Below are 14,977 nucleotides of genomic sequence, written 5' to 3'. Positions count from 1 at the left end.
ATGCTTCAGGGCATCACAGCTCCTGCAGCTTGTAAGTGTCATCTTCCACACTTTGCGTTATCCTTGCTGACTGCAGAGATATGAACAAGCAGGAAGTGTGATGGGGGTGATGAGAAGAGCTGTATAAGCAAGGGCGAGGTCATAAAGTTGTTCCCTGTTTCCTCTTCAGGGCTGAGAGCTGATGACTGTGTCTTCCCGTTCTAGATACTTGACACCTCTGGAACTTGCAGCTTTGAGCTTCTCCTTCGGCCTGTGCATGATGGCACTTTTCCTTGACTGTATTCCCTGGATGGAATAAGGAAAGTGCCATTCAGCTCCTAGTTATACCTATGGCTCCTAGGGCTGTCAAAATTCAGAACTTGTGCTACACCAGCAGCTGAAATCATGAGTGTTGACAAGGCCATAGACAGCACAAAGACTTGCCTGCCCTTTTGCAGACTCGATACCAAGTTTCATTTAAGTCTGCAGTTTAATTGGGATCAGGTTATAGATGTCAGTGATTCACCAACTATTCCTCTGAAAAGATGTTCTAGTGCCATTCTTCAAATGCAACTTCACAAGAGCACAGGAGAAAGATGCACAATAGCCCATGCTACACTGGTGTAATTGCAGAGCTGTTATGTGCAGGTGCAAGAGATCTGACCTTTAAATGACAGAATCCCTCACTACTCTTCCTCCCTGCTCAGCAAAATCCACCGCCTGCTAATCACATGCTGTTTTTAAGTTTTTTTTCTTAGACTACTGATAAAACAGAACACTGTACAGCATAAGTGGGCCATTTCTCAGTGCTTATTGGACATAAGCATTCAGTACAATGCAAGAATCCAAACAAAATTTCAAATTGCAGGTGCTAAGGCTGTTTGAAGTCTGTTGAAGACTATCTCATGGCTTCTGCAGTTCCAGAGCTGAATCAGTGCACCTCACTGCAGCTGTTCCAGCAGCACGTAGATAGACGTAAAGGTACTTTCACTTCTGCCTGACAAACAGCTCACCTTCAAAAAGCAGGCTGATCTTTCACAACACAAAAGCTCTGTATGAAGAATCACTGCCGTGCCCTCACCACAACACAGAGACAGCTAAAGCACAGCATCATCATGCACTGCAGTCTGGCCTTCCTTCTAACTTGTACTGTAAACATGACATAAAACTCTGCCTGAGGTTTGCTGGCCCAAAAGTTGTTCTCTATTCTAGATCCCACAGCAGCTACACCAGGCAAAGGGAATTCACAAGCAAAAATCCATCTGGTTATAGTATACTTAGAAATCCAATATGAAATGGAGGCTTTAGAGTGCACATTAAAAAGATATTTTTTGCCACAAATTACTTCAAACTAAACAAGCAGTTAAAGGAAAGGCAAAGAAGCAGAACAGGAAGATGATATCAATTAGGTCAGGTAAGATGGTACTAGAACCATCTTCCTCAATGCTGTGCCTTACTGCTAGGACCCTATACTTCTCATTTGCCAGCTACCTTGTAAATCATTTTTTCCCCCAGAGAAAAATCTATTGATGTCTTACCACTTCATAGCAGTGGAATCCTTAATTAACATTTGTAAATTACTTTTACTTCCCCCAGTAAGAGGTGCAACATAAATATGTCACATTATAAAAGAATGACCTTTATGTCTGAACTCCTTCAGTAGTCAGAGAAAAAGAAATTTGCTTATGGAATAATTTGTTCCTTCGCAAGTGGTATTCTTTAAAGAAAATAATAAAAGACAAACTTCTGAATTTCTCCTGCAATTTTGACCACAGAAGCATTAGAAGTTATTTAGCTGAAACATTTTAAGAACACCAGGGCCCTTCCATTTAACCCTTACCCTTACTGAAAACAGGACAGAAGTCAGTGCTAACTATTAGAAGACTTTGTTAAGGAGCAAAATCCTTCTCAGAAACAGCTTCAGAAAACACTATGTTTAGAAATAATATCCTCAGCTATGCTTTAATGTTGTAAGTTAAACGGGATTGTAGATAACAGGTACTTATAACTGGTGAAGACTAAGCGCAGGTCGATTTAAAATACCTCTGAACAGTAATCTGTAGAGATTTGACTGCTGCTGAAAATATATTCTGGGAGCCACTGAGCCTTCTTTTTGAACTAATTTGAACTAATGGGATAGCTTTCTTGCTTTCTCCCTTTACAAATAGGTGCAAGCAGAAGGGAGACAACTGACAAATGAAATTCAACTCTGACATCATTATTTTTTAAAATGGGTTTAGTGAATGCCTTTGGGGCTCCAAATACTCAGAAGCAGATTTCTGCTCTAAATCACTCTAGTATAAATCCAGAATAATGTCACTGAGGTCAACGGAGATATTTGAGTATATACAGATAATTCTGAGCAAAATTGGTCAAAACTGATTCAACTTCAAGAACAGACAACCAAATATTTTACACTTACTTAACGGGTGAAGGGAGCACAGCAGTATGTGTGCTTTGAAAAGGGTGTTGTTCTGATCAAATTTGGCTTTATCATATGCAGGCTGGAGGCTTTCTTTTTAAAGCACATACAATCAAACTATAAACATAGAAACTTTTTGCATTAGTCCTGTAGAGAAAACATCTTGTCCTAAGATACCAGTTTATCTTTTCAATAACCATATGTATGTGAATCCTAAATTATATTGCCAGTGAAAATTCAGGTTTGTGACGAGGACCACGATCCCAGTGACTTGCTGCTAAACTCAGCTCAGCCAAGTAACTAGCTGACCTTAGTTACTGTTAGAGTTCACATCCATAAACTTCACTCTGGAGGTTATAATAATAATTATTTAAATTTAAAACTTAAGATTTGAACATGAATCAGACTAATAGAGGTACTCCATCAAACCACCTACCTGTCAGTCATTAGTCACTACCTATAATACTATAACACTTCTTTGAAGTTGTGGAGTTATATTACGTACTTTCATTAGCATTCTTTGGCACTGGACAACGCTTTCATCTTAAAATTTTAACGTAGACAAAGATATGAAGCTTTTATATAACTTCAACAATTTATGAGAGACCAGTTATACACTAGAGCTGTGTCAAAAAAAATGGAAACTTCTACTTTGTAAGAATATTGGCCACAAGGTTGCAAGGAAAGCAAGGAAAGTTCAAGTTTTGCTGAAATATCATAAAGCAACCTTCCATAATGAGAAAAAGCTCTGGGAAATGAAACAAGCTGATACATCAGAAAGCTACTTATTCCCTTATGTCAGTAAACTCAGGTAAAGGGAAACATAGCCTAAAATTTCTTCTGTTCTGGACACATCAGAAATTTTGACAGTTTTGCAGAACACAAAACAAAGTATTTTTGTCCCTTGACAACAGGACTTTGCATACAATAGGTCTGCAGCACGGAGGAGAAACATGCTGCCTGACATATATGACTAAAGAGTTGCTTGGCTGACCTTACTTCAAAATGAACACTGAAAATCCATTTTCCTTACTAAAGAATTAAACTTGCTGACATGAAGTCTGAAGTCCCAGTCCCCGTCCCCCCCCCCGCTCGGCCACTCTCTTCCCTAAAACGCCCATGCCATCCTGCACAATTACTCTGCACATCATAAAAAATGAGCAGAGTCCAGGGGGCAGTCACTCATTTTCGAGCTGATGTCCTTGGTGAATGAACTGGGAAAAGGTATAAACAATACCTAAGTTCTGATTAAAAGTTTGCTGGCTACCTATGGCAATAGTTCAAGGATTTAAAAATACTTAAAGGCTGCCAGAAAGTTAAAAAAAAAAAAAAAAAAAAAAAAAAAAAAAAAAAAAAAAAAAAAAAAAAAAGCTAAGTGCTACAAAAAAAAATTCCTCAGAAAGCCAAAGAATGCTTTTTACAACTTTGCGCTGTATGAGACCATTTTCAGACACTAGCCATTTTTCTCGATTTACCAGGAATTCCCAATTGTTTCTTTCACTCAGGTTAGTTGTTCCTAGCCAATTTTTCTCTTCAGGACTCCAGTCAGCAACATCCCTCAACTACAACTTCATTTCATAGCCTTAGGCCAGTTACGAAACTATTGGATTGCTGCAGTGAGAGACAAATGATTCTTAGGCACTGAGGAGCGAGAGTGCTGAGGGAAGGCTGTCCAACTCCAGGGCAAAATAAATGTGCATACAGATGTTGCAGAGCTGCACAGGGAAATACTGTGCTTTCCTCACACACAGAGGGTGGAAAGGCACTCCAGGAGAGACGTGGCTGTGGGATGCCCCCTCCCACAGCCAGGTTTACCTTACACAGAGTGAACAAAACCAAAAGTTTGGRCCTGTAAGAAGACAGATGGTGCCACACGTTCCCCCCCCCCTTTTTTTTTCCCTCAGAATGGGGGGGTGGGAGGGGGAAAGCGGGGCACACAGAGAACATCCTTAGAAAACTGAAGGGGAGTGTCAGAGATCTCAAAATCACAGGCAGCGTGTAAACCAGTCATAGAAAACTGGATAAACTTCAGAGAGCTTATAATGAATTCCAACATTGAAAACCAAAGAATACTTTTATCATCACAAATCAGCTAGATATCCCTTTGCTAGAAAACTAGCCTTAGATATGTAAAACACAGAATACCTAGCAAATATAGGGAATAGATCTTGCCTCAGCACTCAAACGCTGCAAGACAGCTCATATATCATGATTTTCTCAGGTCAAGGAAGATACAGTAATATGTTGAGGATCAAAGGAGAAACTGTCCAAAGGGCTTGAAGAACAGGCCATGCAGTGCAAAAGTAAAACTGAGTCAAAGTCCTTTAGCAAAGAGTAAGTGGACAGATTATTTAACCATTCTGACACAGAAGAATGGTGGGAGTTTCACCCCTGCGACTCAAGGGCTGGGCGCTCTTCTGGATGTTTCTTGGAAAAACTGTCTGGTTTGCTGCATTCAGGATCAGGGTGCACATGATAACAGCAGTCTTTATCAGCCTTTACATTCGTAAAGTTTTCTTGTTATTCCCCTCCTTCCTGTGAGGGCAATCACCCAGATTGCCCCCTGACACGTTCCTACCAGTTGCAGTCCTGTATTAACACATACTTCAGGGCTTTTTGACCTGCAGATGGCCAGGTGAGTTGGGTTTGCTTTTGGTCAGTTGTGTGCCAAGGGATTTGTTCTCTCTCAAATATTATAGATTGCCCAAATTTGGGGGCAGAACATCAGAGAGCAAAGACTTCAGGTACTGACATTTTATCCGGCTCCTCAGATAAAATATTGGGAGTATAACTGGGTATAACTGGGAAAGGGTACTCTACTGGGCTTTTCTTCTTTCTTTGCAGCCATAGATCATGCTCCATGCCTCTAGATATATTTCATCTCCTCAGATCGCATGATGGCAACTGCCCGCTCTGTGACAGAAGAGTCTATTCSTGGAATGACTGAACTCACTGAATTTAAAGGGCTGAGGTATAACGGGTTTTGTTAAATTCATCCAGGAGGTTAGAGTAAGTGACCTCTAAGTGCTATCTGGTCTTAGACTCTATACGATTCTGAAGGACCAGCCCAGATTTGTTAACGGCGGGTGGGGGTAGAGCAAGAGTGAGTACTCTGTGCTTCCACTGAGAGAAAGCAACGGCTGAATACCAACTCAAATTGTATGAATATACTCTTTCTTCCAGTAATAACCAAGATCTACAGCACAGCAGAGGACAAATAGAACTGGTGGAAAGAAAGGTTATATAGTTTAATAAATGCTACATATTCCTAACTCCAGAAACGTATCACCAAAATAGAAATGTTTATGCATTCTGCAGAGCCTTTAATAGCACTCTTTAGAGAAATGAAAGCATTTCCTAGRCAAACAAATCAAAAAAACCCACTAATTCTATCCTGACAATTTCTGTGTATTTTTTTTTAAACAGAGAACTGTTACATATTCATTAGATAGGGAACAACTCTAAGCATTGTGCCACACCACTAATATTTATTTACCAGGATTTACTTTTTTTCCTCCTGTATAATAGTTTTTTCAAAAGCCAGTTCACATGGCTCTTAAGATACTACAAGATAGGTGAAGACGAAATACATAAGGCTTAAGTTCAGCACACAATAGTTTACACACAATTAAGTACCAGAGTCCTCTCACCAAAGTCAAGAGGAATAATCACATGCATTAAGTTAGCTATATACCTATATACCTTACCGACATTTTCCACTGACTCTGGCGTGGAGGGAGGTGTATGAGAACATTACCATCTCCTGTTGCCTGCTCTGTTTTGCTGGAGGGTTATCTGGGCAACAGGATGAGACATATGGGCTACTCCTCACCTGGTCTAGTCATTTCAACAAATTACCATCAATATGCCAGTTTCTGAACAGAACAGATGAGGCAGACATACTTTTTTGTCCCCTGCTCATTCTGCTTGCAGAGGCACAGGGCACTATGCTAAGAATCATTACTAGTAAAATACAAACGTTAAAGCCAGTAACGTCTGTGTGTATTAGCAGCAGCAGCCAGGTGAAATTAATCACCCCTGCAAGAAGCAAAGTCCACCAATGCTCTTGGTCAAATTAGAATATAAAAGAAAAAACTGTATATACAAAGCAACTCAAAAGCAAAGCATTAATCTTATTTTCTAAATATATTTAGTGTTCATACACAATAATCCTTTTACACATTAATGTGTATTATGTACCTGCAGAACTTAAAGCTTTTTTTGACCCCAGGAAAGCAAGAAGTGATTTAATATGAACACACCACACACAAAAGAGTGTATGTTACACTAAGTATTTATTGTTTTGCTTTTATTGAATTGCAAAACAGTGAAGCATTACTGCCTTTTGAGAAGCATCACAGGAGGCTATTACTTTAACCACTGAAATGAAAATGCTTCTTTTCACATTAGGATACAGTCCCAACCTTTCTTAAACATTTCCACATAAAAGCTTATTAAGCTTTGAGATGATGTATTTAAACTAGTTGTTTTATGGGCATGAAAAAACAGAGGCTAGAGTAAAAACTAAACCTTTTCTTTACCTTTGCTTCTTTATAATATTCAGTGTATTTTCCTACATGATTACCTAAAATCAGTTCATCCGTTTTGAAATATAACAGTCAAAATATGCATTTATCACTTGCCATTCCTTCTCTTGCTCCCTCCCTCTTTTTTAAAGCTGTGAAGTCATGCTCTGATGCCACTAAAAATAGTGACATCTGTGAAATGATGATTTCGTTTTTAATGCATGCACTCAGCTGCAGATCTGACTTTCAAGTATTTAATTCTGAAATATCTAAAATAATCCATGTCCCAGAGAAATGCCTCTAAAGCACCCAGGGCTTTTTTTTCCTATGAAAAGAGCAAGGTAAGAGATGTGCTAGATGCATCTCATCCTCTTCAATTCTACTTTCAGTTCTACCAACTTTCTTTTTCCACAAGGATCTACATAGTAATTTGCTCCACACTTTAAGGTCTACATGTACCTGGAAAGGAATTCAAAGCAGAGAGTGAGAGAGTTTCAGGATAAGCTGTTGGAAAGGCCACACACAGAGCTGCAACTCAAGATGAGTAATTCTGGTAAGAGGAAGGCTATTTTGTAGGCTGTAAAGACATGATGTTTATACAATAYCCTCTAGTATTTCCATTTCCTCATATCTTGTTTTACTTGTTCTCAGTTTCTGTTAACTTCTGTGACAAGCCACAAGCCCCAGAGTTTGAGCACAAAGTTGTTTTAAATTTTTGTTCCACAACACACACAGCAATATGTGATGTGGAAAAGTCAGAGAGAGGCTGCTGCTTTGACTTGACTCTCTTCCTTTGAACTAGAGGTGAGGAGGAATAAAGTCTAAGATATTCACACTCAAAAAATCTAGAAGAGTTTTCTCCAGGCAGATATATCAAGAGTTTCTCTGAACCATGGTAGTGTCTTCAACACTTCCCCAAGAAACCAAAATATGGTTTCTTTCTTTCAATAGTCTCTTGTTTTCACTAAGCATTTTTGGTCTTGAACACTTGTATCATCCACTCCCAATTACCATCTTCCGGCTTTGCCTCTTTAAAAGCTACGCGATCTTAGTAGTTGAGCTCAGACAGTAAGATGGGCTATCTCATCATTCAGAGTAGAGATGTAAGCATTCAGATGACAACCATTGACTCTGCTTACCCGAGATGCACTTAACTATTGCAGATTTAATCTTCTCACAAAGAACCAATTTAATACATGGCAATTAGAAATAATGACTGCTTTTTAATGGGGATAGTAAATTTGCTCAGGCTGGCTGAATCCATTCCCTGTCCATATGACTTCCCTCTGTCTGTGTACTGAAGACACATTCTCTGCCTGCCTCTCTCTGCCTGTCATCTTTTTAATGAAATGAATATTGTTGCCAATCAATTCCTTGATTATCCCAAGCAAGCAGAATGACTCTAGCCATTTATGTCTTACAGCTATTCTTGCTTATAGTGACTTCAGCATCCATTACACTAAAAAAAAAAATTCCTCATGTATCCCAAAATTTCAGGAGTTACTCAAGAGTTTATATTTTTCTAATAAACATATAAATCACATACATAACTGCAGGGTGAACTGCTAAATTCTCAGTTATTGATGAAGGCACTCCTAGAATATTTTACTAATGACACAAGCTTGATTAATATAAAAAAAAAAGCTATTGGTTTTGCTTAAAAACATCTCAAGTCTCTCAGTTTGCAGGCAACTGAAGTAAATTATGAAGTGCATGGAAAAATTACCATTTAAATAAAGAAGAAAGAGACCCAGACAGGCACAGAGAGCCGAAGGAGATGAATTATGAAGCCCCTGTCAATTCCACTGAAGCAGCACTAGTGATGATGGCACAGTCAGAGCCAGACTATGGTGGCATGATGCTACAGTCCAAAGATCATGAGACCAAACTCAAGACTGACAATACTCATCTCAAAGCAGGACAAACTTTCTTTTTTTTAAATCAGGACTTTTCCCAAGAACAATACTCATTAAAATGACAAATCTTCACATCTGTCACTGACATTTTAAATAGCAAATCAGAGAAACATTTTCTGGCCAGAACAGCATAAAATTCTTATAACGTATGCTTTGTCCCCAAACCTATCTCAGTTGGATTTTTGGTGCTAACTCTTCTACTGATGTCAAAAACCATTATATACATACTTTTCTTCTCACACTTAATTACCCTTAACATAGAGATATCAAGACTTTCTGTAATCAAGATTCAGGGTCATAGTGTATTTATTGAAAAAATATCAGTTTTTCTACAGATACCACAAGCCTTGTATCTCAGGGACATACATGTTAATAAGAATACAGAAGTTACAACTACCATATTTTCCTTAGTTCCCATGGAAACACAACACTTACTTCCAGCCCTGGAATGTGTTGCAAGATACTGAATTATACACTCATTTAAAAATACCCAAAGAGCTTTTCCCAGATTAAGTGACTTTCCCCGATCCCTATTCATTGGGACTACTCAGCTCAAAGAGACCCTTTAAAACATAGCATTAACTAGGAAAAGGCATGCAAGTGAGACTGAATATCTCAGAAGCAACCAGGGGAGCTTGAATTTTTGAAAAGGTAGCTCAACCGCTTAGGGCCAGAATGAGGGTACCACTATGCTGACACTTGTCAGTGGTGATGCTAAAAAGTGATGCATAATTTGTTCATGGCTTTATCATCAATATAGCCTTCTCAAACACACCCTTCTAAGGACTATTATCTGCTGCCGGCCACAGTTTTGCATACCATACAGCCATTTAAAACTACAACAAACTTACTTTCTACTCAGTTCACAGGAGAAGTAGCTTCAGTAAAACTTACCTGAAGAGAAGTTGTTCATTAATTTGAGAAAAGTTCTGCCTTTATTTCTGGAGGGGACAGAAATCATGGTTGGGGAGGAGAGGAATCCCAGGTGTCTAGTTAGAGCTGGTGTAAGTCTCTCCCATTTGCCTCACAGGAATAYAGGTATCGTGGGAAGTTGTAATCATAGACAAAGATACCAGTCTTTAGCAACGTGATCTACACACCACATGCAGACTGTTGAAAATGGACAATCACATTCCTTTTCTCCCAGTGCTTTCTGTATGCATTGGTACTTGCAGCCTAATCCAAAACTTGCAGATGTCACCAGGATGTTTCCATTTCTTTTCTCTAGTGAAGGTACAAGGGAACAGATCCTCTTTCCAAGGAGCACAGATATGTTAGCAATAATTAAAACAGAGTAATGGTAAGCTAACTTAAAAGCTGATAGAAATATCATTCTCCTTTTAAAATTGAAATACTAGAGGGTCTTACATGGAAGAAGAAAGCCATGACAAGCACCGAATAAAGAATGAGAAAAAAGTGTGTCAGACACTTACAGCACACTGTACACAAATGTACCCTATCAATAAAAAGATCTCTCAATTCCAGTAATTTTTAAAGAACCAGATCCCTGCAGGTGTAACCACTAGACTAATGGAATTGTATCTAAAAGGCTATTTTTAAAAGAGCAGAAAGATATCCAACAGGATAAACAAACAGTTTATTATTCTACAAGACTACTGGGATAACATCAACACGGTTCTTGAAAAAAACGGGGGATGCATGCCAGATTTGGACAATCAGCGAAGCTGTTTCAGTCAACATCTTTGGTCACTCTGTATACATACACTGGAAAATGAAATTTTTAGGTTTATTTGGTTTCTTTAGAAAATAATCTTCTCTGTTCCCAAAGTACCACCACCCCCCCCAAAAAAAAATCAACTAAAATCTCCCACTGTTCTCTTACTAAACACATCTTTTCTCCTATATCCTAAAACAAAAATGCCTAAAAATTTATTTCATCCACATTCTACATAAACATGCTGCTACTAGTGCTCTAACATTTCATCTTGCTGATATTATCAACATTTTTTACATTCTTTACAATATAAAAAAGCAGAAAATGACTGCTTACTGGAGAATAAAATATGAATTCTACCCTCTCAAAAAACCCTTTGTTAATCTTATATAGACTTCAGTTTTATAGTTTACTTGCTATTTACAAAGTATGGAAAGGCTTCTTGCAATGAGAAACTTTGAGATTTGTTCTATTTCATTTTCAAGGTTGAAAGCAATGTTGGAACTTGATCATTTCATATAAGGCCAGCACACACAAATCTGCTTTTCTAAGGCCCTTGAATCTTCCAGAGAAAGGCATAAAACAATGTATGCAGACTGAAGTTGGGAATAAAACACAACTTTTTAAACAACAGAGGTAATTAGCTACTGAAATAACTTTCCAAGAAAAGTAGCAAGTCCATTAGCACAGAGTCATTAAATCAAATTTTCATGTCTATCTGTAAAAGATACAGCCTGGTATAACCACAAAGCCCAGACTTCAGAGCTTTCAGTCACTCAGAGTAAAAAACTCTTCACTCCAGAACCACAAAGTGAAGGTCTAAAAGCAGTACAAAGCCACAGCAGGCCACATGGCTAGCAGCACCCTAAAACTGCAACAGTATGAAGAGAAATAAGTTTAGCATTAATGAGCACCATCAGGGAGATGGACTTCAACCTAGCACACGTAAGAAAGAAACAAAGGAACCACAAGACTGATTCCAGAAAACAAGATAAGGAAGTAGAAGAGCCAGATAACTATGCAAGAAAAAAAGTAACCACTAAGACTGGTTCCCAGGGACATGACAAGGGAGTAAAAGAGCCATTGACAACTATGCAGAAGCAAGGTAAGTAAAGAACACACATGGAAACTACAGAAAGGACCAACCAGGAGCCAGGAGACCCCACAACTAATATTATGATTGGTTCAAAACTATGGGGTGGTTACTAGCCTGGAAGAGGATTTGTTCAAAGAAGGTCCCTCTTTGGATACCGGAGGCACCAGCTCAAGCTGTAATTACTGCACCTGTCCCATTAAAACTTACTTCACTCTGATTTGGCTTTGAACTTCTGTTTCAGCACGAACCTAGGGTTAGACCCTGTTAGGATGGCTCAAGAGCATAGTTTTCAGTAACAGTCAGGCTCCATTCCACTTCAGTCGATTTCAAAAGCAAGGCTTTTCCTCAGGTATCACCTGCTCAAATTACTCCTCCTATTCCTCACTACAGCAGGAGGAAAGCAGACCCTACTAACTTCTTGAATAGGATCAAATACAGAATTCTTGTTACAACAGTCCCTTCCACACAAAAAGAAATGACTAGGGTGCTTTTTAGCAAACTCAAACCACTCAGTCTTTTAATCGTTATAAAAATCCCAAGGGAAGCAGTGGTGGGAAATAACCTGCAATCAAATTCACTTGAATACATGAACTGTGGAACAGGCTCTCCCCAACCCACCAAACTAAAATAGTTTCAGCAAAGATCCTTCATGGTGGATGCCTTTTTTGTCCACACAGCTTCTAGTCAGGACCAAATCACTCAAAGCCCAGAAGCACACTGACCCTCTACCCAGCCCACAGCAGACAGCTCAAGCAATACACAAATGATAGAAGTGAGTTTCATGTGCCCTACAAACGGTACAACACTAAACCATACATGAAATTGTCAATAGTCACCAATTAGGATATCTTACCAAAATAAGTTATGTATACTTGTATTGATGACTGCACCCTTCAAGGTCCTTTTTATCAATTATCAACAGGAACTGTTCATACTTCTAAACTATTCACTCATCCTATTTCAGATTTATCTAAAAATCTCAGCATCTAGGTTAAGTTTAATGCATTCAATATAATATTACTAAGAAAATCTGCACAGCAAAAGCTACAGTAAAAGAAGTATTTCCCAAAACAGATTAAGAAAAATTGCCACTCCACATTCTTACATCCTTCAAGATAAGATTTTTGTCACCACGGTATTTCAGGGTTTGATTAGCAGCTATAAAGATTTTTCATTTGAGCACATTTAGTAAATCTTAATTTTTATTGACAAATTAGTAACAAAAGCTACATTGCACCCTACACAGACTTTAAAAAGTTTATGAAGACCTGACATTAGTAGCTGACCCATTTACAGTGTGTAACAAGGGGAAAAACAGATCAGGAAACAGCAAACACTAGGTATTTTCAGTGCATGTTCTAGCCCAGAAAAGAAAAAAAACTCCTTTTTCTTCTATTGCATTTTTTGCCCCTCTCCCAATACAGGACTGTAAATTTACACAAGAGGGAAGACAACCCTAACCAAGTATTTTAAAATGTCTCAATCATTCAGTCTTTCTCCTTGACCCAACTTATCACTTATCTTCACAGCTCACAGCAGTTTCTCCAGGATCCTCTGTCTTAAATTTTTTATGAGATGGTTCTCCTGGGAAAAGAGACATGCAATGCTCTAAGGATCGTGCAATTTCATCAATTGTCCATTTGTCTTCATAAAGTGCATGCTCCTCTAGCGTAAATGGCCCCTGTTTGGTTCGAGTCAGCTCTTGCACACTTGCACAGGTAGAGAGTTCTGTATCAAAGAAGAGAGGATTCAGAAAAAAGTGAATAGCCAATTTATCTATTTGAACTCACTTATAATGCCTTATATGTAGCTTTATATGTGGCTTTCTCTATTATTCTGTTTAGTCTGATCAGGAAGTTCATGAAGATTTTTCACTCATTTACATCATCTTAAATCAATTTAAGGCAAGGAATTCTTCTTTTGATTTCAACAGATCTCCAGAGTAATGAAGTTGAAAATCCAATAAAAAGTTGCAAGGAGGTTTTCTAGATTTAAATCAAAAAGAAAAACAGGAAATAATAATATAAGATAAAAGGAGAGCATGACATATTCACAAATGACTTAGAAGACCGTGTGCCATTTTTCCACAGACTGAGGCCTTCACACTTAAGTGCTTATAACTTGCCTTCAAAAAATGATTTTTGTATTTTTATCCTGTGCCACCTATCAAGATAATACAAATTGAGATGAGGAAAAAAAAATATACATGTAGCCCAATAGGTTAAATAAATACCAGAGGAACAGTTGCATAACAAGGGGTTACAAAAGATAACACCTGGAGCTAAACTGAAAGCACAGAGGCCTAAAATTTAATACTGAAACGTTCTCTTCCATTTTCTCAAATGTAGAAGGCTTTTTACTGCATTTCAAAATTATTTTGAAAAGAAGCCAATTACGACAGACTTTATCTTGGTTTATCATTAAAGGACTAAACATAAGCCAGTATGCTCAGAAGGCAGCAACAGAAAGAATCTTTGACTTGCCTAAGCATAAATAACAGCATGGAAATTCAGAGGGTTCTCCCACACCATTTGTTTTTTTCTGACCTGCAAATGTATCATTAAAGAAAAGTTTTAATGGACTGTTGTCCATTATTGCAGTTTGATAGCTATAAGGTACAAGACGACTAACCCCGTGGGAAAGCAACACCATTTACAGTTCAGGGAAACGAGGGAGAAAAAGTTAGAAAAAAAATCACAAATTGACAAGTCTTTCCAGTAGACAGTTTTACTGTGTACATCATAATGCTCCATGCAATCCGTTTTCAAAGTGTGATGGACACCATTTAAAAAGACAGTATCTTTCTCCCTCTTCTCATCTTCTCTGAGTTAGCTTTAACATAGAGAGAAGGAACACACGCATGCACACACACACAAAAACTTAAACTTGCTTTGCATTATCTTACTAAGTCTCATTTTATTCCCCCTTAGGGTCCTCTGGCAATTATTTAAGCCTCATCCCTCCATATTGCAAAGGAAAATACCCTGGTACATAAACAGGTGAACAAATTATAGGAGCGCAACTCCACAGCACAGCACATAAGTCTGGTGGCTGGAGATACAGAAAGGGGCATGATTTTCCATTAACAGAAACATTCATTCCTTAAGTTGTCAGTTTTTTCATGCTTACCTTTGCCAATGTCACTGACCAGACTCCTGACATAAAAGCCACCACCACATTCAATATCTGGAATGTTAACAGTGACATGGTAAATTGTCAGTGCAGTATGAAGTCTACTTGACACAGAAACCATGTTCCCAAACAAATGTAAAAATGCACTAAGCAAACAACCCAGTGATAAAATATTTATAGGATACAACATCAATTATTCATCTTCTAACATATGTGCAAGTGAGACTGCTA

The 14,977-nt window shown here is 38.3% G+C and overlaps 1 protein-coding gene across 2 annotated transcripts in view; it reads right to left on the bottom strand.

Moving 5' to 3' along the window:
- Positions 1-12,798: 12,798 nt before the first annotated feature.
- Positions 12,799-14,977, bottom strand: part of TRUB1 (TruB pseudouridine synthase family member 1) — a 28,590-nt gene continuing 26,411 nt past the window's right edge. The window contains exons 7-8 of one of the 2 annotated variants that reach the window (XM_085319071.1): positions 14,744-14,800; positions 12,799-13,342 (exon numbers count right to left, since the gene is read on the bottom strand). In XM_085319071.1, coding sequence (XP_085175197.1) covers positions 13,128-13,342; positions 14,744-14,800 — 272 coding nt within the window. In that variant the 3' untranslated portion in view covers positions 12,799-13,127. Of the gene's footprint in view, positions 13,600-14,743; positions 14,801-14,977 lie in introns of both variants that reach the window. The other variant, XM_085319072.1, reaches the window with a different exon arrangement.

This window comes from Rhea americana, unplaced genomic scaffold (assembly GCF_003343005.1).
Source record: "Rhea americana isolate MKP2758 unplaced genomic scaffold, rheAme1 scaffold_57, whole genome shotgun sequence".
NCBI lineage: Eukaryota > Metazoa > Chordata > Aves > Rheiformes > Rheidae > Rhea > Rhea americana.
This window is presented reverse-complemented; position numbering and strand designations above follow the sequence as displayed.